Here is a 26640-nt window from a genome sequence, read left to right on the forward strand (position 1 = left end):
CTGGCTTCATTGAATGACTTTGGAAGTATTCCCTCACCTTCAATTTTATGGAAAAATTTGAGAAGGATGGGGACTAACTTTTCTTTAAATGTTTGTAGAATTACCTTATGAAGCCATAGGGTCCTCTACATCAGGAATCAACAAAATATGGCCCATGAACCAGATCCGTTCAGCCATTTATTTTTGTAAATAAAGTTTTGTTGGAACATAATAAAGCTCATTTATTAATGTATCATCAATGGCTTCTTTCATGCCACAATGGCAGAGTTCAGTAGTTGCAACGGAGACTGAATGGCTTGCAAAGACAATAATATTTACTGTTCTACCTTTTATGGAAAAAGTTTGTAAACCCCTGTTCTACATCATTAGTCATCACGGAAATGCGAGTTAATACCACAAGGAGATTTCTATGCACACATTATGTGGGCTATATAATGACAGCTATATCAAGTGTGGGTAATGATGTAAAATAATTGTCTGATTTAGAATATATTTAAAGACATTTTCTCTTCACTGTGAAGGGATCTCCTTGATCTGATGTTGATCTTATGGGAGGAAAGACAGCCCCATGCAGTGACTCAACCCTAGAGCTGATTTCTGCCTTTGAAAGGACCTTAGGGCAGGTGAGGCCCTACCATGAATATTTCAGCATCCCTGTTATAGACTGGTATGTCCAGCATCTCAACCAAGGCTTCAAGATCCTCATGAGACACATCTCAAATAAGAGCAGCAATGGTTTCATAGGGGACCCCAACAAGGAAAAATCTTCTTCTATCTGAAGAAAGCATTGATGCAAGAAGAAGACTTGGTCTCTTATTTCAGTGTTCTGATTGATGCACTGAAAATATTTATTACCAAAAATAGTTCAAAAAGAAATAGAAAAGCTAACAAAATCTATAATTACTAAAGTAATTTAATAATTAGAAATAAAAATTCATAGAGAATTCATAATAGAAGGGGAGCTTTTAACCTGCATGTGTGCCCCAATACAAAATTAAAAATTAGGTGCATAATAAGATGTATTAGCTAAGAAAATATAGTCAAGAAAATATTAGAAATTAAGGTTATATAAGGAGCATCTATAAATAAATAAGAAAAACATTCAAAATAGAAACAGATAATAAAGTTAATTTAAATAAAGGCAATTTAAAGAAGAGGAAATAGACCTTGGCCAGTGAATATGTAATACATCAACTTCTGTAGTAATCAGAGGAGATTAAATTAAAACAAATTACTATTTCAATTCTGTCAGATCAACAAAAATTTTAAAATCTGATAACATTAAGTTCTGACACAAATATAGGGAAAGAAGACTATTGAAATTTTCCAGTTGGAGAAAAACAACCACACAGAGAAAAATTTATTCAACCACTTAGGAGAACAATTGGCCTAAACCATTTAATAAAGAAATTGTACATATCTAAAAATCCAGCAATTCCAATTCCTGGTATCTACATTAAAGTAATACCAACATTTGAATGAGGTGGCATTTACAAGGATAGTCATTACAACACTATAAACCGAAGTATAACCGATCAATAATGGAATGGACAAATAGTAGATTACCTATGAAGTGGAAATACAATGGGCTATTAGAAACAAAGAAATAGTTCTATATGTATTTTCTCAGAAGAATCTTACAAAAATAAGATGCTGAATATAAAAAGCATCAGAATGATATATGCTAAATGACACTACTTATGAGAAATATCAAAATACAACACAACATAATATATTGTTTTGTGATACGTATCTGCAAGGGTAAAATTTTAAAAAACATGCATGCTTCCCAATAGTAGTTATTAATTTAAAAACAGAAATAGTACCAGGGGTTAGTTACTATTTTAGTTTTGTCTATAATGTTGAGAGAGAAAGAGAGAGAAAACATAGAAAAATTTAATATGTTTATTCTCATTGCTAGAGGCAAAGGTGTCTGCTACATAAGTTTCTGTACTTTTCCATAAGAATTATTTAATAATTTTTAAAAATAATTTTAAAAATTGGATACCACAGTTTTTACGAGCTCAATGAGCTCATAGAATGAAGAAGAGAACACTTATTACCTACAACTTTGACAGGTGTAATCCTAATAAGCCACATAAATGCCAGTAAAAATTCCATTAGAAAAATCTTTTAACTTGCTTATGAACTAAACGTTGCTCAACCTAAAATAAACAGCATAGAGACTTCCTACCCCAGTTCTTAATGTACACTTTTTCATACATAAAAGAGAATGTGAAAAGAAAATCAGATCATTTGGCGTAGCAGTGGGAGACGTGCCCACAAGATGTCAGTATATGTTAGAACTAATACACAAATTCAGTAAAGTTGCAGGATACAAAATCAATACACAAAAGTCATCTGCGTTTCCACATACTAATAACAAAGTATCAGAAGGTGATATTAAGAAAACAATTCCATTTACAATTGTATTGAATAGAAAATATTTAGGAATAAATTTAAATAAGGAAGTGAAAGACCTGTACATTGAAATGTATAAGACATTGATTAAGGAAATTGAAGAAGAAAAAATAAATGGGAAGATACTTTGTTCTCATGGACATAAAAAATTAAATTGTTAAAATATCTATATTACCCAAAGCAATCTACAGATTGAATGAAATCTCTGTCAAAATTCTATGGCACTTTTCACAGAAATAGAACAAAACAATTCTGAAATCTGTATGGTATCACAATAGACCACCAATGGCCAAAGCAATCTAGAGAAAGAAGAGCAAAACTGAGGGCATCACATTTGCTTATTTCAAACTATATTACAAAGCTATAGTAGTCAAAATACTGTGGTATTGGCATAAAAACAGACACATTGATCAATGGAGCAGAATGGAGAGCCCAAAAATAAACCCCTGTTGTCTAGGTGCTCCGGCCTGGTGTCAGGCCTGAGCCTCTGAGGTGGGAGAGCTGAGTTCAGGACATTAGACCACTAGAAACCTCCCGGCCACATGTAATATCAATCAGTGAGAGCTCTCCCAGAGATCTCTGCCTCAACATTAACACCCAGCTCCACCCAATGGCCAGCAAGCTCCAGTGCTGGACGCCCAATACCAAACAACTAGCAAGACAGGAACACAGCCCTATCCATCAGCAGAGAGGCTGCCTAAAATAATATTAAGTTCACAGACACCACAAAACACACCACCGGACGCAGCCCAGCCCACCAGAAAGACAAGATCCAACCCCACCCACCAGAACACAGACACCAGTCCCCTCCATGAGGAAGCCTACACACGACACTTAACCAACCTTATCCAATGGGGGCAGACACCAAAAGCAAGGGGAATTATGAACCTGCAGACTGCAAACAGGAAACCCCAAACACAGTAAGTTAAACAAAATGAGAAGACAGAGAAATATGCAGCAGAGGAAGGAGTAAGGGAAAAACCCATCAGAGCAAAAAATATGAAGAGGAAATTGGCAGTCTACCTGAAAAAAGATTCAGAGTAATGATAGTAAGGATGATCCAAAATCTTGGAAATAGAATGGAGAAAATACAAGAAATGTTTAACAAGGACCTAGAAGAACTAAAGAGCAAACAATGATGAACACCACAATAAATGAAATTAAAAATTCTGTAGAAGGATTCAATAGAGAATAACTGAGACAGAAGAACGGGTAAGTGATCTGAAAGATAGAATAGTGGAAATAACTACCGCAGAGCAGAATAAAGAAAAAAGAATGAAAAGAATCGACAACAGTCTCAGAGACCTCTGGCACAATGTTAAATGCACCCACATTCGAATTATAGGGGTCCCAGAAGAAGAAGAGAAAAGTAAAGTGATTGAGAAAATATTGGAAAAGATAATAGTTGAAAACTTCCCTAATATGGGAAAGGAAATTGTCAATCAAGTCCAGGAAGTGCAGAGAGTCCCATACAGGATAAATCCAAGGAGAAACACGCCAATTCACATATTAATCAAACTATCAAAAGTTGAATAAAGAAAAAATATTAAAGGCAGCAAGGGAAAAACAACAAATAATATAGAAGGGAATCCCCATAAGGTTAACAGCTGATCTTTCAGCAGAAACTCTACAAGCCAGAAGGCAGTGGCTGGACATATTTAAAGTGATGAAAGGGAAAAACCTACAACCAAGATTACTCCACCCTGCAAGAGTGGAGTGAATCTCATTCAGATTCAATGGAGAAATTAAAACGTTTGAAGACAAGCAAAAGCTAGTAAATAGCCAAGAGATCACTGAAGAAATCAAAGGGAAATCAGAAAATACCTAGAAACAAATGACAATGGAAACAAGACGACCCAAAACCTATGGGATGCAGCAAAAGCAGTTCTAAGAGGGAAGGTTATAGCCATACAATCCTACCTCAAGAAACAAGAAACATCTCAAATAAACAACCTAACCTTACACCTAAAGCAATTAGAGAAAGAAGAACAAAAAAACCCCCAAAGTTAGCAGAAGGAAATGGACAAATTCTTAGAAAAGCACAGACTTCCGAGACTGAACCAGGAAGAAATAGAAAATATAAACAGACCGATCGCAAGCACTGAAATGAAACTGTGATTAAAAATCTTCAAACAAACAAAAGCCCAGGACCAGTTGGCTTCATAGGTGAATTCTATCAAACATTTACAGAAGAGCTAACACCTATCCATCTCAAACTCTTGCAAAATATAGCAGAGGGAGGAATTTTCCCAAACTCATTCTATGAGGCCACCATCACCCTGATACCAAAACCAGACAAAGAGGTCACAAAAAATGAAAACTACAGGCCAATATCACTGATGAACATAGACGCAAAAATCCTAGGGGCAGGACAGGAATAAAGACACAGACGCAGAGAGTGGACTTGACACGGGGAGGGGGAAGGGTAAGCTGGGACGAAGTGAAAGAGTGGCATTGCCATATATACACTACCAAATGTAAAATAGAAAGCTAGTGGGAAGCAGTTGCATAGCACAGGGAGATCAGCTCGGTGCTTTGTGACCACCTAGAGGGGTGGGATAGGGAGGGAGGGAGGGAGACACAAGAGAGAGGGGATATGGGGATATAAGTATGCGTATAGCTGATTCACTTGTTATACAGCAGAAACTAACACAACAATGTAAAGCAATTATACTCCAATAAAGATGTTAAAAAAAAAAAATAAGAAGGCCACAAGGGAACTTTTGGGTCATACATATGCTCTACCTTCATTGTACTAATGATTTCACATTTGTACACCCATGTAAAAAATGATCAAATTGTACATTTTAAGTATATGCAGTTTATTAGGTGTCAAGTATGCCTCAATATAGCAGTTTTTTTAAAGAGTGAAATCAAAAGCAGACAGAGATAAATGTTGAAAAATAATTAGTACTCCAGAGAGCAGAATTTTTCACTTTCTCGTAATTACATAGAGGAAACTGTTTCAAGCATGCAAGGGTTACAGGACATTTTCTATATCTCATAAGAAATAGCATACTCTGTTGCAATAAATAGATGTAACTCATATATAAATTAATTCTAGAAAAAATCATTAATTATTCAACATTTCTCAGTCTAGCCAAAGGATGGCAGTGTCTAAAAAGTATTTGAGTTAGGTTTACGCAGTGCTGGACAAAAAGGAAACCAGGTCTGGTCTCTTATTGGTGCAGTCTCCTGCACCAATGAGAGACCACTGAGCTAAAATAACCTCTGCTGGGGAAACCCATTCAAGAAAACCTGATTCGGCTGTGTTTTCTAAGGAATCAAGGGATGGAGGCTCTTCTGTAAGTACTATTGGAGTTGCAGACAGCCTATGAGTATGTGGTTAAATCTAGGAGAGTCAGGAGATGATCACAGCTTCCTGAGGGCATGAACTAAGTTATCTTCTGTCCTGGGAAGGCCATTTTGAGAGCCAGAAACAAGTAGAAGAAATAGTCTTCTATGTTGACGTGATAACGTTGCTGCTTGGGGGGAGTGGGGCGGGAGAAAGAAAAACCATTTCCAATATGGGCATGAAAATTTTATTGGGTCTCCTATATTTTCTTTACCTTGTCTTTTTTGAACAGGGCTCAGTAGCCAAGAACTGGAGCACAGATCACAGTCCCTGATCATCCAAGAGGGAGAAGATTTCACCATAAACTACAATTCATCAAAGACTTCACATGCCTTATACTGGTACAGACAAAAGCATAGTGAAGGTCTGATCTTCTTGATGGTGTTATGGAAATTTGGGGAAGAAAAGAGTCAATGAAAAATAACTGCCAAGTCAGATGAGAAAAAGCAGCAAAGTTCCCTGCATATCACAGCCTCCCAGCCTAGCCACTCAGGCATCTACTTCTGTAGAGGAGACACATAATGATCTCCAGACCTCTACAGGATGTCCCCATCCATACATCTGGACCATAGATGCTCCCTGACACAGGGCTCCTGAGGAGTGTCTGGGACACTTGCCAAGATTAGGAGCCTAAGGAAGGTGCTATTGTCTCATTGCCAAAAGAGAGGGAAAAGAGCGAGAGCAAAGGAAGCTATACCTTCATTCCGAAATTTAATTTTACTGTTGGTTCTGGTGATTGTTACTTTTTTAGTAGGTAGAACCTCAAACAGGGGTGAGAATGGCATGAATGTCAGTGATTGCATAACCATGCACACATCTTGTGCCTTTATTGTCCCAGGGAAACTCTCTCCCATCTGTTATTCACACACCTTGTTAATAGGAAGAAATTCTCAGTCATTTATTGGGTTGTTTGTGGCATATTAAGACTATACCATGAGTACTGGAACAGCAAGATTGTCATACTGGGAAAAGTCAGGGGCAATACTTTTTTCTAAGTTTATGTTATAAATATAGAAGTAGACCAACAGATGGATAGACACAGGAGAGAGAGAGAGAGAAGGTGAAAAGACGTAGATCAATACCTAATCTTGTCTCATATTGGCCTTCCTTCTCCAACAACGTGGCATCTCTTGTTCTCACTGCCCACGGGCTGAAGCCACACCCAGTTGGCCTTTCACCTCTCATGTAGCTTCACAAAGAAACAAGTCATATTCAGTCCTGTGGCAGAGCTCAACTTGCAGACTTTTTTCACTTGTCTTATTGTTGTTGATGAAAGATCTGAATGTAGGGCCAGATGGAATGGAACTGGGACACGTAAATATTTTGTCTTTACTCTTTCACCATCCGTGTGCCTTTATCGCCTCCCTCCCATCTCTGCTCCTGCTTTTCACCCAACCCCTCGTGTACCTCATGATCCTTTAATACCCCTTTTGCCCACCCAAAGCCTGAAGTTTCTAGTCACTGAATTGCTTTCCATAATTTTCTTTCACTTTATGGATTCCATATCCGTTTCCCAAATCAGTCTTTAAAATGGAGTGGTTTATACCCTAATGTACATTTCAATGCAACATGCTGGATTAGCTGTCCCCAGATTGTATTTGAAAAGGAATGTTAGAGGAGATTGAAAAGATCAAATGGTACATTTTCAGTTGCTGTGACAGTTGGATAGGAAGGATGTTTCACGGTAAAACAATTTCCCACACTTCCAAGGCATAGCGTAGGCCATCTGCCCATGTGTAGGGCAGTTCCCGTGAGTAAGAGTGCCACCACCATAGTGTAGTTATTTTTTTAAAAGACATTTTTTTTCAAATTTGTTCATAACAATATACTTCAAAAAGGAAAAAGGATAAAGATTCTACTGCTTGACACTACACATAATAATTTGCAGCATCTGTTATCTAAGACAGATATCATTTACATAACAATCACTGCAATAACTATGTACAATACACATTTAAAGAACCATATTCATTTAGATTTAATACAGTAAAAGGCATCGAACGGAGATATTATTATCTTCATTTTGCTGATGAGGCAGAAAAATTCCCATCAAGGAACGCTTTTGAGAACTTGAATTCTAGGGAAGCACATCAGAGGCTACAGTCACTCCAGAGACACATAGGGGCCACTCGTCTCACCTCCGCCCACTTCTTTTGATAAGGTGTCACTGAACAAATTTTCTCATGGTCATTGCCCACCGACCTGGAGCCTGGAGGCAGGTCACACTTTGCACTCACTTCCCCAAACTGCATATCAGAAAACGGTGGAAACTGGGGCATTCTGCTCCGGATCCTACCAGGTAACTGAGCTAGGCCCTTTTGGACCCCAAAACCTCTCCCCTGAGCCAATGTGTGCAGCCCTGGAATTGTCAGTTTCCTGAACTTTATAGGGGTACCCTCTATAGTTACTTCATTTTGTTTTACTGGGGTTCCTGATTGGTATCTTTCTTCTTTTACAACTTGAAATAGAAATAATTCAATCTTTTATTGCAGGATGTTCTTCCTGAACAAGATCACTACAACCATTTGCTATGCCTTGATTAGCAATTCCAATTAGAAGATCATCTGAATGAATAAATTAGAATACACAGCAATGGTATTTCTTAGGTTGTTGTGGTTTGCAAACTTTAGACATATATGACATATATCTTAGTAACCTGAGTGTTTTAAAAAATTTCCCTACAAATGACTGCTAACAGTCTAAGCTAGTGAGGCTGTATTCTTGGAGACCTGAGAGATATGGGCCCCTATATATACATATATAAAATTTCCTTTAAGTTTCATGTTCATAAAATTCATGTGTTACATTCTATTCTATAATGTATAGAATATATCATATATTATATATTGTATAATGTATAATATTTTATATATAGATATATCTATCTATATCAATATATATCTATATATAATATAGATATCTATATATCTAATTATATATTATAATATATCTATAATATATTGTAGAATATATAATATATGATATGTTCTATAATATATCCTTATTTGTTTCAATATACCAAAAAAAAAAAAAAGCTTTAAATTGATGACCCAGAATTGCACACCATGTTTATCCCAGTGGTTGACGTCACCCTCACACATCGCTAGCTGACTTATTCTCCCTTCGGGGATAGAAATATATTGACAGAATTCTCAAGGAAATGGGGATGCAATCAAGGCTGAGGCAGCAGGTCTCAGGGAGGACTGGAACAACAACTCCTCATTGCTCTTACTGAAGCAACTGTGATGATCACGGGGGGCGGGGCAATAGCCCTAGTGATACTCCTCTCATCCTATCATCTCTGAGCCTGCTACATTCCATTAAGATAGTATCAGATTAATGCAAATTTGTTTTTATCTAAACGAAGATGTTTCTGTTTTTTGTTTATTCTTTTTCTTTTAAAATGCATTTCCCCAATTAAAAAATTCAGTCATCAAAAAAAGAAATGTAAGGTTATCAATATTTTTACTTGGTAGGGGGCAGTGATTCATATTAAGAAGCCTACTATACAGTAGGAATAGAGAAGAAACAAGGTAAATGCACAACCAGAAGTGAATCTCAGGCAAACCTAAAGCTAAAATTGGCATTGATACTAGAAGGAGAAAAGGACACTTGGAAACTCAGAAATAGATTTCCTTGCTCTCCTAAGTCTGAGGAGCACAGTGGGCCATAAAACAGATACTCTGGTCAGTACATGGTGGAAGTTCATTTACCTAAATCAGGACTTCCTCAGGTACTCAGCCCAGATCCTAGGTGGTTGAAATTCTAAGATTCGGGATCAATTTTTTTAAGGCAAAACTTCCCCTCTAAAATTCCATCCTGTGAAGATATGGTTTTGTTATTATTCAGAGTTTTATTTTCTTCTTTAAGAAAAGTTGGAATGTTCACACCACTGTGTTAATAAGCAACAGTAAACTTCTTCTTCCTGCATTGTCTCTCCAAGGGTCCTTGTCTCTCTCTCTCTCTCTCTCTCTCTTTTTTTTTTTTTGCCTTTGCCTTTCATGTTAAGTTGATTTTTTTCAAATGTCTATTGATCCCAGATGCTCCTTCATACTTAGTGGGATATAAATCTGTGATTTGAGCAAAAGAAGACAGCTCTGGTTCTTCTGTTTTTAAGTATTTGCCTCACTTAACTCTCAGCTGAGCCTAGCATCCCAGACTCTTATGACCCTTTATTAAATGTCTTCATAAAAATAGACTTTAGGCTTTCAGGACACCTGGATTTTTAAAAATCATTTCCCTCTGTGGACACTTAGGATCCAACTTCCTTCGGTTGTCTAAACCAGTTACCACTTGTCTATTCACTCTCATTTCCCAAAACATCTCACCTGCTGTCATCCCTCACCTGTCCTATAAGTCCTTTGGAGTTTATAACTTTCTAAAAAAAATTTACTCTCATTCCAGCGGGTTCTCAGACAGGAACAGAGAAAAATATGTCTTTAGTTCACCATGTTTAATCATAAGTCTAGCTTTCACTGATTTTCCAAAGAGATATTATAAGGTTTCCAGGGGCAGCGTTCCTGTCTGTCTTGTTCATGTCTCTATATCTCCCTGGCAGATAGTGGGTACTCAATAAGTGTTCATCAGATGAATGGGAGAAATAGGAGAATTCTTTTTAAAAACTCTTAAATGAAAGAACAACAATCTAGTGACTAGCCATAAGGGGGCAGTGCTTCCATTCATATTAACTTTCAAATTAAGCTCAAAATGCAAAGAAACCTCCACCTAGAAGTCAGATTGGCTGATACACAGGACAGATATTTTAACATCACGGTGGTATTTACAGTGTTACTCTAAGCCCAAAGGAGCTTCTTGAAGCAAAAACCCTTTTAGGAAGTAACTCTTTGCTGAAAGACGTGAGGGGGATGTTCCTTAAAGGTTTATTAATAATCCTGTGGTTGCAGCTGACATGTGAGTATTGAGGGTTTCTGAGCCTTGATCAGGGAATTCTAAAGGGGTAGAAATTCTGTGAGGGAAGGAGGTGAGGTATAACTGGGTCTATGAAAAGAGGGAAACAGAAGGAGAATCGTGAAGGAGGGAGGGAGAAAAGGGAAAAGCAGGGCAAGGGAGTTAGGGAGTAGAGTGTCCATCACAGCTCTGAGAAAGGTGATCTAAAAATGATTTTGAATACCTTCCTTTGTCTTTCTAATCAGGCATGAGTTGCCAACAGCTGAATCAGAGTCCTCAGTTTATGTCCATCCAGGAGGGAGAGGATGTCTCCATGAACTGCAATTCTTCAAGCACATTAAACCTCTTGCTATGGTACAAGCAGGATGCTGGGGGAGGCCCCATCCTACTGATAACCTTATATAAGGCTGGTGAATTGACCAGAAATGGGAAACTGACCGCTCAGTTCAGTGGAACAAGAAAAGACAGCTTCCTGAACATTTCAGCCTCTGAGCCTAAAGATGCAGGCACCTACTTCTGTGCTGGCAGCACAGTGCTCCCCAAGCACCTGCAGCCTGCACTCAAACTTGCAAAGGGGACAGCAGCCACTGTGCAGCCTCCCCTCCTGTTCCTCTTGCCATGAAATGTGATTGTGCACACAACCTCTGTCCCCTGCCCTGCCATTACTGCAAACTCTCATATGTTCAAGGCTTTAACTCCCAAAGATCGTGCTCTTTGCTTAATGAACACACCTCATTTCTAATGTATATAATAGATTTACTTACTTATTTTGTCAGGATATAAAGAGAAATGATCGGTACACAATCACAATGGAAGATTTAACATATTTCTCTTAAAAGTGGATAGATATCAGTGTAACAAGTTGTAAATAAGCCACAGAGATCTAATGCACAGAATAATGAATATATAAAACACGAGTGTACTATAATTATGTAATGTGGTAAATATTGCTTCATTGGCAATCATATTACAATGCTATATAAATGTATCCAATTAAGATACTCTACACCTTAAGATTACGTAATGTTACAGGTCAAACGTATTCAATGTATTTGTGTTTAAACAAATAAATAACAATCTAAAACAAACAAACAAAAAGGATAGCTATAAATGAAATAGAATTGAGAGCTCAGGAATAAATCCATACATCTATGGCCAATTAATTTTCAATAAGGGTGCCAAGGCCATTCAGTGAGAAAATGGTGTGGGGACAACTAGATAGCCATGTGCAAAAGAATACACACATAAGCAAAAATTAACTCAAATGGATCAAAGACTTAAATGTAAGAGCTAAAACTAGAAACTCTTAGAAGAAAATATAGGTGAAATTTGGACTATGCAACAGTTCCTTAGATATGACACCAAAAGCAACGCAACCAAAGAAAAAATAGATAAATTGGACTTCATCAAAATTTAAAACTTTTGTGCATCAAAGGTCACAAAGTTTCCCATAAATGAAAGTGAAAAGACAACCCACAAGATGGAAGACTATATTTGCAAATCATGTATCTGATGAGGATACAGTGTTGAGAATATATAAAAAATAACTGACAACTCAATAATGAAAAGACAAATACCAATTTAAAAATGGGCAAAGGATTTGAATAGTCATTGCTCCAAAGAAGATCTATAAATGGCCAGTGAGCACAAAAAAGATGCTCAACATCACTATTCATTAGGGAAATGCAAATCAAAATCACAGTGAGACACTATATCACGCTGACTAGAATGGCCATAATTTATATTAATGGAAAATTATAAATGTTGGTGAGAATGTGGAGAAATCGGAACCCTCATACACCACTGGTAGCAATGTTACAGGATATAGCCACTTTGGAAAACAGTTTGGCAGTTCTTCAATTGGTTAAACATAGTTACCATTTGACCCAGTAATTACACTCCTAGGCGTCTACCTAAGGATTGAAAACATGTTTGCAAAAACCTGCATATAATTGTTCATAGCAGCATGATTCCTAATAGCCAAAAAGGATGAAACAATCCAAGTGTCCCTCCACTAATGAATAGATATACAAAATGTGGCTTGTCCACATTATCACATTATATTGCATTATATCCATATTAGGATTATGTCAAATCCTACACCCAACAATTATAAATTATTTTCAAATACTCATGAGATATTTAGAAAATTTAATCCTGTACTTGGCTGAAAAGAAAATAAAACGAAAGAACCAAACTCATAAAAAAGCTGATCTCTTGACAGAATCTAACAGAAGTAGAAAAAAACCACCAAAACATAATCAAAACTCCCCATATATTTGGATACTTTAAAACATACTATTAAATAATTCATAGGTTTAAGAAAATATTATGATAGAACCCAAATGTTTAATTTAGTGACAATGAAAACACCACATATCAAACTTGTGGGATGCAGCTAAAACAATACCTAAAAGGTATTTCTAGCCTTAAATGTATGTATTAGAAAAGAGGAAAGTTTGAATGTCAATGAACTGAGCAACCAACTTAATGTACAAAAAGGGCAACAAATAAATCCCAAAGAAAATAATACAAAATTTAATGAAAAATAGAGAAAAAACAAAAAATTATTTGAAATGACTAATAATGTTGATAAACCTCTGACCAAACTGGTGAAAGAGAAAGAAGATGGTACAAGTAAACAACATTAGGAATGGGAAAGAGAAGAGAATATCATTAAATATACAGTAGATTTATAAGAGCACAACAGTAGAAATAACTCATGCCAATAATTTGAAAATGTAGATAAAATAGTTGATTTCCTTGGGGGAAAAAAACTTACCAACAGTGTCTCAAGAAAAAAATCCGAATATACCTATCAGAAAAAAAGAAATTGAATCAGTAGCTAAATGTTTACACACAGACACACACACACACCAATCCCAGGTCCAGTTTTATGAAAATATATTTTAAAAGATAATTAGCATCATTTAAAAATTATTTTGGAAAGAAAAAAATGAAAAATCTTCCTAAGTCATTTTGTGATGTTATGACAACTTTGATTTTTACAAAAACAGTTGACAGTTTAATAAAGGGAAATTTCATTCATGAAAATAACTGAAAAAAATACAAATTAAAAATATTGGCAAATCTAAACTGTAATGAATATATAACAAAATAATATGAGTAATTAGAGTTTATTTTAGAAATGTGTGGAAGGCTTAACATTAGGAAAAGTCCATTCATATAATTCCAACATTAGTAGATTAAAAGAAAAAATGACAAGAGTATCTCAGTAGATAATATTTTTAAATTAATGTTTTATTCTGGACATTTTCAAATATGCACAAAAGAAGAAAGAACAACATCATAAATAGGTACATATCACTGGAATTCAACAATTATCGATAATCACAGCATGACCAATCTTTCTTCATTCATACTCTTTCCTCCTCTCTCACCCTCACCCAGATGAATTATTTTAAAGCAGTTCCTTTGATCATGATCCCTTCTGGCGTCTCAGACCTTCCTTCTGATATTGTTTTTGCTCCTTCCTACAGTAGTACATCCTTTAGAATTGAAGGTCTGTCAGGGATAAACTTCTGCAGTCTTAATTCCAACCTCATTCCTGAAGATAGTTCACTTGTAATTCTAGGTTAATAGCTATTTTCTGTTAGCATTTTGAAGACATTTTCCAGTATATCATGGCTTCCATTGCTGATTTTGATAAGTTTGCTCTCAGTGTTATTGCCATTTCTTTGTCAATAACCTCTCTTTTTCTTTCTAACTGCTTCTAAAAATCTTCTCTTTGACTTGGCAATATTTCTAAAATGTGGCTGTTTATACAAATAACCTGGGTTGCTGGTTTAAAAATGTAGATTCTCAGGCCTCTTCCCTGGAGATTCTATGCTATACTGAATTCACGATAATTCACATCTATCTTTCAATTCACTAATTATCTCTTTAATTCTATTTAATCTACTGTTTGGCCCATCTACTGAATTATTACATCCAAGAATTATATTATTTCATTCATGAAAGTTATATTTGGTTCTTTATCAAATCTACCTGGCCAGTTTTTATAGTCTTGGTTCTTTGCTCATTGTTGATTTCCTGTATTATCTTTTTAATGTTGCATACATAGATATTTTATATTTAATAATTTCCATATTTGAAGACCCTGGGAGTATAAATGAGTTGTTTATTTTCTGGTGGCTCTCTTATTTCCAGGATAGTGAGTCTTCAAAGGAATTTTTGGAAAGAACTTTTGCCTCTCTCCCCATCATTTCTTCTGTTCCAACTCTCCACAGAGTGTTTCAGGCCTAACCCCACAGCGTGTGTTCCTACTGGAACTAACAGCATTTTCTAAATTGCTGGTGTTCTGTTCCCCTCCACCTTCACTGAGCCATAGAACCACTATTAGAGCTATGGGTAGCTTTGGGTAGTCTGTCCTTCAAATGGTGACACAATTTTGGAAGAATCTATCATCACTGGTAAAATATGTGGATTCAAGTTTACAGCTATTCTGCACCAGCTCACAAGATGGCAGTGCTCTATTTTAAATGACTCCCCTGAGTGATTGATGGGAGGCATTTGAATTTGAATTAGAGCCAAATGATACTTATTTTTCTGGTTGGCTGAATAGTCAAATTGCTATTTCCCTTTCATGGTGTGTGTGTGTGTGTGCGCGCGTGTGTGTGTGTGTGTGTGCGCGCGCGCACGCACATGTGCTGGGGAAAGCGGGTGTCGGTTCAAAACAGGAAAAGCTTGGGGCAGTGAAAACAAACCCGAGAAGTGAAGGATGGAGACGTGGCCACAAGCTTCACTACTAATCTTCTGGCTTCAACTGAGCTGTGAGTAGCTTTACTATAAAAACTGAGGGACAACCAGGAAAACCTGAGGATTAATCCTCAGAAGACAAAAGGGGGAAAAGTGAAATTCATTCTCACTTATCTGGGAGCATCTATGGTTTTAGTGGAGAATATGTATGATCTCTAAGAAGATTTGACCTGACATCATTCTTTCTCTGGCTGATTTATTTGTTGCTCTTTTCTAAACAGGGGTGAGCAGTGATGACAAGGTGATACAGAGCCCCCCATCTCTGGTTGTCCATGAGGGAACCAGAGCAACTCTCAACTGCAGTTGCAAAGTGACTAACTTTCAAAGCCTGCATTGGTATAAGCAGGAAGAGAAAGCTTTCACATTTCTGTTTATACTAAGTTCAGCTGGGATTGAGAAGAAGTCAGGAAGATTGAGAGGCACATTAGACAGGAAAGAACTTCTCAGCACCCTGCACATCACAGCCACCAAGCCCGGAGACTCAGCTACCTACCTCTGTGCAGCGGAGACACAGTGCTCTCTAGTCACCTGCAGCCTGTTCCCAAATGCTACAGCTGAGCCTCCTGCAACTGTTAGATGTGTGACTTGCTAAATCAAGCATGCCCTCAAAAATAAACTGTAAGGAAAAGCAACTGTTGGTCAAGACCCTAGTGCCTACATTGACAATGATTCATGCAGCTTACCGAGTCCCACCTCAGACTGAACCATATCACTGTATTAGTGCTTTGGTATGGAGTCAGCATAGCTTATATTTTTAGAGGGTCCCTCATACAATACCAGCTCCATTACCACACCATTATACCCTGTGGTAGAAAGAAAGCCCTTTTACCAGGATTGCACCAGCAACTAGTGTGTACACCACCCATTATGGACTTTGCCTGACAGTATGGATGGATGAAAAGTTCAGTTTATTTTTGGTTTTATATTCCCACCTACAATAGACATATTTACAGGTAGAGTTTTGCCTGCAACTTTTTTTTTGCTGGACTTATAGCAAAGAACAAAAAGTGGGAACCAGAAAGCATCATTGCTTGATTCAAACAAAAGTTTTTCTTCCCCGTTTGCAGTATTCTTACTTACTCCCTTGATTTGGGGGTTGTTGTTTATACTAGGTGCTTCATGAAAGTGATACAGTAGTATTTTCTCAAGATGTTACACAATAATTTGAAATCTTAGTATCTTAGGCAGTCTCCCAAAAGAAAGGTGTTACCCAACCTAAGTTATGCAAAACTAACATAAGCTTAGCTTAGTTAAGTTATGGTATATTCTTTCAATGAAATATTCTGTAATAATATATATTGTATTTACAAAGAGTTTGCAACGGAAACAACTGTTTATTGAGAGTAAATACTACGTACTTTGCGAATGCTACTTCATTAAATTTTCAGAATAACTCTGATGGATCACTGTTCCTGTTCACAGTTAACAGATCAGGAAATGCAAATTCAGAAAGACTAAGGTATCCCCCCACAAAAATAACTAATAGAATTTGAAATCAAGTCTATCCAACTCCAAAGGCTATGCTTTCTCCATTACATGCCCCATGTTAAATATCATAGGGGAAAAATTTATGCACATTATGACCACAGTTATATACCAGAAAAGTACACAGAACATCAGTAACGTGTTTGACATATGAATAAAATAACATGTTCACAATAACAGGTGAATAAAATAACACCAAAATGTTTGCAGCAGTATTAGTTGTCTTTGGGTACCGGGCTTACCACTGTTTATTATTTTTCTGCTTTATAATATTCTTTATTTTTTAAACTACCTGCAAGTAGCTCAATACTGAACATTACTTCAGAAATAGAAAAAATACAATATGCTTCATTTTAAAATACCAAAAATTCCAGTAAACTGAAACTGCATTGTATGGTTATTATCTGACACACACAGTGTTAGCTGGATTACAACAAGAACTATACATGGCCAAATGACACGACATTAAAACGAGATTTTTTTACTGTTAGCTCTTCAAAGCACTGTAAATTAATGCTATCCCTTAAATTGGGAAGGTGTTAAAGTTACAAAATGACCTATTTCTCCTGATAATTGATTTTAAAGACCAACCTGTAAGTGGAATGATTTAATACCCTGTCTCTGTAGAAGAGTGCAGACAGTGAAGGCAACTTGGGCTCATGAGTTTGTTAAAAAATGCATTGCAGTTGAGCACAGTTCAGATTGCACTGCCCAGGAAATGAGGAAACTGTAGGAAAACAGCAGATAATCGTTCAAAGGAAGAAATAGGGTAAAATGTAATAGAATGTTCCCGCCATTCTTCAGCCTGCACACACCTCTGCCCATTTTTCTTTCCTCCTTTTCTATCTACACCAAGAGCCAGAAACCGGGAAAAGGAGATGGGAAGAGGACTCAGCTTTCATTTATTTAAGTCTACAAAATCGAAGTGGGAAATACTGTGTAAGTCTCCCCAGTGTTTCTAAGGCAAATATCAAAAAATGAAGACAAAAGGAGAATGTATTTATTTTTTCATTTGAAGCCCTGGGGAGAAAAGATCTAGGAGGCCAATGACTCATCACTCTGCAGGTGGCCATCCTTCATGCAGGAGGTGTGTTCCTCAAAAGTTGTATGTAACCTAGATTTTTATCTTATCACCCTCCCCACCCTTAATCCTCAAGATGGGTACAAGGCCAAAAATTCAAAAATAAAAATTGCAGTATCAACTCTTATTATTCACTGTAGAAATCATCTTACTCTCAGCAATTTACAGTCCACATGCCCTCAAGTTTTCCCATACACAATGCCTGTTAGACACTTAGTCTCCAGTGTATTAAACACACAGTTGTATATAAATGCTTATAAATTATGACACATTTTTAATGTTAATAAAATTCATGTAGAGGGTAAAGGAAGTCTATTACATTATTTGATCCACTATTCAATCTGTTTAAAATATTTCATAATTTTAGATACTCCTTTCATGCATGGTAAGGAGGGGGATCTTATGAGACTTCCCACATATAGGCTGAACTCAATGCCCATCTGTGACAAACTGCAACATGGCTTTTACCTGGTCAAACTCCCTGTCATTCTTGGCTACAGCTCATCAGGATAAAGTAGGTCCTTTTCACCCCTAGCAGATGGCTATGTAAATAGTCATGAGTCTCATGAATTACACTGAATTTTCCCTAAGGAGAAAATTTACTAGAAGAAAAAACAACAATAAACATGAAACTTGAGGTGCTTTATTCAAAATTTTAAAACAACTTAAATATTCAGCCATAGGATGGAGCCTACTTGTTAGAGTATGTTAAAAATAAAATACTCTGTGGGAGGGAGGGAGACGCAAGAGGGAAGAGATATGGGAACATATGTATATGTATAACTGATTCACTTTGTTGGAAAGCAGAAACTAACACACCCTTTTAAAGCAATTATACCCCAATGAAGATGTTTAAAAAAATAAATAATAAATAAAATACTCTAAAGTATAAAGATTATAAAGTGATATCAAAAGTGTTTATAGGATAATATGAAGTTAAAGAAACAGAACAGTGCCATCACCCTGTTCCTCAATGTTCATAGTCTAATTCCCACTAAATTAATTATGCTGTTTTCTTTAAGCTTCTGCCTTAAAAATTACGTTCCCTATTCCACAGGGTTTTTAAGGCTCTCCTCACCACCTGCCGCTTTTTGTCCTTGTCTGACACACCTGGATACAGAATATCCCATATCTTCGCGATATCACCAGAAAGTCCTCAGGAGATATACTCAAAAAATAAATGAAAGTACGCATTCTTCTAAGCTCCCAAGGCCCTGATTCTATATCTCAAAATACATGCATCTGGCACTTTGATGGAAAGGCATCTTTCATGACCAAAACCTCCGCTGGAGAATTTGAGCACTTTTCCTTGCACTAGTTTGGAGCTGCACAAGGAAGGCATTTACACATCCTGATACTGCCTAGTTCAGGGAGATAAGGAGCCAATTCCTGAGATGCCATAAAGGGAATTTGGGCAAGACTTCCAGGTGACTACACCAAAAGGAAAGCCCCCTGAGACCCATTCTCAGCCTTCCTGCCTATAGTAGGTATTCAATAAATGGTACTTAGTATCAGTTAGTCTTATTACAGTAACCACATTGTACCTAATGGGCTCTTTCCACAAATGGCACTGATGCCACTTAAAACACAGGTCTCCGTGACCAGCAGGTCCTCCCACCCATCAGTCAGACCAAACATGCCCCTCTCCCCTTTCTCACTCAAGGAAGCTACTCTAATATTACAGACTATGACCCCCCTCTCCTTTTTTTCTATTTCTTTTTTTCATTTTGATGGATCTATCTATAATTTCAAAAGAAAACATTGGTGGCAAACTTTTTTGTTTGTGTGTTTGTTGGTCTGTTTTTTCAAGAATACCCCTGAGACGCAAAGAACATGTTAAGTGCTGCCACAGCTGGTCACTGGCTCAGGGATATGGAGAACTTACAATTTAGACACCAGACTTAGCTGTCCTGGCGGGAATAATGCAGCTGAAATGGGGACAGTTTCTTTTTCACTCTTTCCTGTTTCCTACTGTAACAAGAACCAACTGAATTTGCATCTCAAAAGAGTAGCCTCTCACCAAAATAAATATAAGACTAATATTTATTTGTTGTAAAAGAAAAAAACAAATTAGAGGAACATCTATAACCTCAACCTACAGAAATGACCACTGTGAACTGTTTAGCATTTATACTTTCCATTTCATGTATGTTCACGAACATGAAAAAATAAGACTAGAGGGATGTGGGGAGTTCACATTATTTCAAAGAACTGGTGTTTCTCAAAGTCACTGCAAGCGGAGATATTTCTGTTCCTTCAAAAAAGAAAAAAATCTCCTTATGTAGTTCAGTTGAGCTCCTCCCATTTCTGACCTGTGAATCACAATAAGAACCCTCCAGAAATCCCCTCCCAGTGACTTGATTACGAGACACTATCATTTTGGAAGCAGCCACTGAATAATGTAAACTCATTAATGAGGAATCCAGAAGAAAAAATGAATATTAAGTTTATCTTCACTTCACTTCTAGCACTGGCCTTTCTTGGTAACTGAGTCCCATCCTGCACCTGAGTTGCGCTCCTGGATGAGGCAGCTAGAATGACCCTTGGCTGATGTGTGCTTTATGTTGCAGGGCCTGGGAGAGCAGACTGGATCAGACCCCAGGAGACTGAAGTGTCTGGAACAGCGGGGAAGACTGTGAGCCTCCTTTGTAATTATTATACTTCATCTATGAACTTTGTTGATCTCTACTGGTATCGACAGTATCCAAACCAGGCACCGGAATATATTCTCTACAGAGGGTGGGGATACTCTGGAAAAGGATACGCCAGTTTTGCCACAGAAAGATTTCATTCAGAGAATACAGCAAATACAACAAATTTGTACATCAAAAGGGTGTTACATTCAGACACTGCCCTGTATCACTGTGCCCTGAGGAAGCACAAGGAGATCGCTGCATAGGGCAGCTGTACAAGAACATCAGCGCACAGGAGGAAGCAGAATGTGGCACACAAAACCACACTGATTTTTTTTTTTCAAGACACGTCATAGTAATTTGGAGATATTGGATCAGGAAAATTCTGCTCTAACTACATGATAGCTGTTTAGTTGTAGGCAAATAGCTTAAGCTTTTGGAATTCCCATTTTCTGAAATTAGAGATAGTAACTCTATAAGTTTTTATGAGACATGGCCTTTAACCCTTTGGTTAATTGCCTGGTGTGTCCTGGGTGCTCAGCACATGGTAGATATCCTTTTTTCTCTTTCTCAATATTTACTTTGGCCTCAAAGGACCTTTCTCTCAGTGTCTGAGGATCTATTTTATACCACACTGGCAAAAAATAATAATAATAAATGAAACCCTAAAAACACACATCCAAGATCCAGAGGCAGCTTCTTTGCCCAGGGGTCCCCTGTAAACATGCCAGGCATGGAAGTACATGCTCAGCAATTCAAACCTTTAGAGAACAAAGGAGCCTGACACTTGTTTCTGAGCTCACGGCCATGGGCAGTTGGGTAGTTCTCAAGTTGTGAACAGGAGCAGGAGCTAGTTCTTCACAAGACGAAAGGGAAGAGGAAGAGGTTTGTCATTAGATGGTGGGTGAGAAGAGAGAAATTGCTTGGGTGGCCATCACCACGCTTTCCAGGTGGAGGTGGGAGGCCAAGTGGGTGAGGTAAGTTCTCACACAGGCTGCTTGAGCTGAAGGACATCTGCCACCTGCTGCAATGGTTCAAACCACTCTTCTAACTGACTACTACCATCCAATCCCGGTCTGTGCAAAGCCTAGCATCTTTGTTTGCACGGTGTTGTATGGAATGTAAAAGACAAAGGAAGATTTAGAGCCTTATTCAGTATAAAGTGCGTCAGCACCAGAACACTGTGGCTTCCAGGCTGGAATCATCGGGCTCCTGCAGTTCACAGTGAAGCCTGCAGCTGCCTCACTGCGGCTGAATAACTGCACCAGCCATTAAGAGGGGCTTGGAAATAAGATAGCAAGTCAGATTTTTAACAACGTTTTCTTTTACAAAAAGAAACTTGGGTTTAAAAAAGGCTGAGAAATTCTGTGGTTAGAAAATAATTGTCAAAGATCTGCTTAAAGCTATCTTCTTTAAAAATTGAACTCTGAGGCTGTTGTTCATGAAGGTATAAAAGAATTTAAGGAGAGTAACACCTCTTCCCTTCAGTTTGTGGGAAATTGTTCTATTCGTACCCTGTTGGTAGCAATACAATGTATTAATATATCTTTACATAGTGAACAACTTGGAAAGGGATTATAAGATTCATTTAAACAGTTTGTATCTTTGATTCATTTATCAGAATTTACATTTAGGGTTAATTTTAAGTATGAAAAAATCTTCTAGGCGAGAAAATACAGTAGTAAGAAATTTTCAGCCATTTAGAGGAGTTTGACTGAATGTTGTAAAACCGTTTAGTGATCTAAGACTACAACAACGTGGAAATGCTCTTGACATACAGTTAAGTAAAACAGAGTACATATTTGTAACCACACTATACTTAACACTAATATTAAACAATTGAAGCACATAGATAAAAACTGGAAGGTCTGATGCAAAAATGAAAATAGGAATTTATTTAAGATATTATGTTTCTCAGCATTTTAATTTTTACTTTTTCATGCAATAATTACGGACTTGTTTCCACATAAATAAAGTTTTCAAAAGACTCTTAGCTCCAAAGTTTGTAGCCAGTGTTAAATAACTGAGGACTCTTCTCAACCCCAGCTCAGTGCCCCCGGCTCTTCCTTCTGTCTTGATTGGAGGCACCAGCTTTCTGGTTCACTGCCCCCAAATCCTCTTCCTTAGTTCTCCCAGGCCCACTGACAGAGCCTCCACTGGAATGCCCTTTGTGTCTCTAACTCATCTTTGATATGGACAAATAAGAAAAAACAACCTTCAGCTCTTTGCTCTGTAGTAGACCCAGTTGGTGGAAGATTGAACTGATTGTACCAAAAACTCAGAAATCTCCATTGACCTCTCATGGGAAATCATTTCTGGTTTCAAAGAAGGAAGGTTAGGTAAAGCTATAATCCTGACAATTAGTTTTGTCTTGTCTTTGTTTAAAAATAGTTATATATTGTGGAATCAAAAATATGACACAAATGAACTTACCTACAAAACAGAAACAGACTCACAGACCTAGAGAACAGACTTCTGGTTGCCAAGGGGAGGTGGGGGAGGGATGGACTGGGAGTTTGGGATTAGTAGATGCAAACTATTATATATAGAATGGATAAACTACGAGGTCCTACTATATAGGACAGGGAACTATATTCAATATCCTGTGATAAACCATAATGGAAAAGAATATGGAAAAGAATGTGTACATATGTATAACTGAATCACTTTGCTGTACAGCAGAAATTAACACAACACTGTAAATCAACTATACTTCGATAAAAAAAGTTGTATACTTAATTTAATTTGCACATATAAGAGATGATTACCTTCTTATTTTTAAAAAGTTGGAACATTACAGATAAGGAGTAAGTCCTCTCTGCTCACATCTTCTTCTGGTCTCTTTTCTCAGAGGTAAATGCTGCACTAGGTTTGTAATATAGGTTAAGGCCCTTTTTCATAATTAGTGTGGACATGTATGTATACATGTACTCATGGAAAATAAATACTATTATTTTGTGGCATTTTTACATAAGTGTTAACAGACTAATGTTTTACTCAGCAACTTCCTTTTATTTTACTCAACAAAATGGACTTGAAGACTAGCCATGTTGATAGAGATCATTTTATTCCTTTTTAATTCACGCAAAGTAAATCATTGTATCAATAGTCTATAGTTAATAATATCAATGGTAATTACACTATTTCTTTATAAGGTAGAGAACCAAGGTTCAGAAAGATTAATTTACCAACATCACGTGACTAGTAAGTGGTAGAATGGAACACAAGTCAAGTCTTCTGACTTTAATTAGAAGGTTCTTCTAACTTCAGTCTAGGTTTTTCTTGTTTCTCATTGCCAGCACACTTTGTGACCAGGAGGAAAGCTTTCTTCACAGAAACCTGATACCCCAAGCAAATCTGAATATATGGCTTCTTATATAAATTGCCTCTCATTTGGCCTGGTTCTTATAGCTATTGTGAAAAATAAACAGCAAAAAAAAAACCCTCTCCCCCATATTTATAAACTTTCCAATAATGCAACACCATGGTGATGTTGCCAATTTTTTCCTTCCCTCCTTTCTCTCCAACCAAAGAAGCTTATCTCTATTCAAAATATTCAACAACAGGGAATCAAGCCTAATGTGTGTTTAATAGGAAACGAAACAGGCATTAAATTGAGATAACTGTGGGGAGTCGTGATAAGATGGAACATCAGCATATTGTACTGGATTCCCCGTTTCCAGTTATGCAGCTGCAGCGTCATACAACTGCAGTGCTCTTCATGAGGCTGGTCATGCACACAGAGCAGAGTGGGGCCCTGGGCTTGGCAGAACAAGACAGATTTTACTCAGGGAGATCAGAAGACTGCCCACACATGCTGCCCCTGCTTGCAGAGGAAGTTGTGGCTCCATCTTCTTCAGCAGGGACTGAGTCACCCGGAGGGTCCTGAGGTGGGAGCATCTGAAAGATGCTTCAGGCCAGGGAGAGAAAAGGAGTAATAGACATCAGGCTATGCAATGTCTTCTGCAACCTTCTTCAGATACAGGGGTTCCAAGGGGTTCTAAACACGCTGTTCAGAACCGCCTCACTGTGAGTCACATAGCCAACCTGCCCTGTCCTCTGCAGGATTCAGCAGCACCCAAAGAGTCATCCTATCCCAACCTGAGATCTTTACACAAGAAGGGAAGTCTGTGGCTCTGAACTGCAAATACTTTTCAAGTAATCCAGCTATTTTCCCTCTTGGTTTGGGCGGCATCCCTGTGGGAAGATATTTGAAGTGATTTTTCAAAGTTCAGCAGCCTCCAGGAATGGACGATTTTCTGTGCACTTGCAGGAAGCAGCCAACACTGTCATTCGTACCACGTCAGCTGTGAGGCCAGGAGACTGGAGGGGGTATTTCTGTGCACTCAGGATGCTCACAGTAAAAGGAACAATAAAAACTGTAAGACTAAAACCTCAGAGCTTGTACCCCAGACTCACCTGCTTCAGGGGCTGGGGAAGACCCACAGACCCTAAACTGAAAAGAAGATTAGAAACTGTGAGCAACGTAACAAGTATGGAAAGGAAACATATAACTTTGTTACAGGAAAAACCATCTCAAACTGAATTCAATGAATGTTTTCAATCCACAGTCCTAAAATTGACTCTCACCTTTAAATCTTAACAGATTAAAGAAAAAAAACACAGCATTTTCTTTTAATCTAATTATTTTTCTTTTTTCTTTAAACTTTTAATAAAGTTTAAAGCACTACTGCTTATTATAATAAATGAAGAAATACAAAAATATATAAAGAAAGAGTTGATCCTCACTCATCCCTGTCTCTCATCCCTGTGAGGTGAACAATTTTAATACCTGGTGAGTGTCTTTCCCACCATTCTCCCTGCTTATATAAATATAAACAACATATAGTCCTATATATGTAGTGGTTGGTTGTTTGGTTTATATGCTTATTGCTTTGTTTTTATTGCTATATATGCATACATATATATATATATAAAACGTTTTATTTTTCACATAGTATAATCATAGGTATCCCTACAGGTCAGCAGATATTATTCTGACTTATTTACTTTAATTAATGTCTTGTTATCCACAGTATAGATGTACCATAATCTATTAAAGCATTTCTTTATTGATAGATATTCAGTTTTGTCAGTTTAGGACTACTGCTGCAATAAATAACTATATATTTGCATAGTTTATATCTTTAGGCTGGATTTCTAAAAATTAGCTTATTGGATCAAAGGATATCTCTATGTTTATTTTTAGCAGACATTTTTGGATTACCTTGAAATAAAGTTGAAGCATTTCACAGTCCCACGAGCAATTTGTGTGAATTTCCTTTTCCCTTTGTTCTCATTAGTTTGGGATAATGTAAATTGTTTCAATTTTACAAATATGGTAGGCAAAAATTAACTCATTGATGCTCTAATTTGCATTTCCCTGACTCTTAGTGAGATCAGAAGTTATGACCAATTGGATTGTCTCCTCTGTGAATTGCCTTTTGTATCTTTGTCCATTTTTCTTTTAGGTTATTTATTTCTCATTAATAAATGTATGCTAGGGGGTGTAAATTTTTCTTTCATTTCCTCAGTCTATTGTTTGTTTTCTGACTTTTTTACAGTATGTGGCATGGTACCTTTTGCCTTTGAATATACTTTAAATTTTATATAGTCAAATATGTCTGTCCTATTTAAAACCTCTGGATTTCTACCTTGCTTAAGGATATCTCCCATAATCCAAATATATACAAATATTCCCAGATTTTTAGCCAATAGTTGTATCATTTTGTTTTTTAACAACAAAATATTTCAACCATCTGGAAATTATTTTTATATATGAATCTATTTCCCACTATCACAATGTCTTTGTCGTATTTTATGTTCCTATATATGTACGTGTAACCAAACAGTATAAGTTTTTATTAAAAATTTTACCTGCTTCCAAACATTACAGAACAGTGTAAGAATCACTGCAGAATTGGGTGCTGGTGAGAACAGTCACTAAATGCTGCAGTTCCAACTTGAAAGGAGAAATT

The 26640-nt window shown here is 37.1% G+C and overlaps 1 gene segment (V, D, J or C); it reads left to right on the forward strand.

Moving 5' to 3' along the window:
• Positions 1 to 26640, forward strand: part of LOC102993450 (T-cell receptor alpha chain constant-like) — a 369182-nt gene that overhangs the window by 36068 nt on the left and 306474 nt on the right. The window contains 1 exon segment of the C gene segment in view: positions 10181 to 10183. Coding sequence covers positions 10181 to 10183 — 3 coding nt within the window.

The sequence above is a fragment of the Physeter macrocephalus genome, chromosome 11 (assembly GCF_002837175.3).
Source record: "Physeter macrocephalus isolate SW-GA chromosome 11, ASM283717v5, whole genome shotgun sequence".
Taxonomy (NCBI): Eukaryota; Metazoa; Chordata; class Mammalia; order Artiodactyla; family Physeteridae; genus Physeter; species Physeter macrocephalus.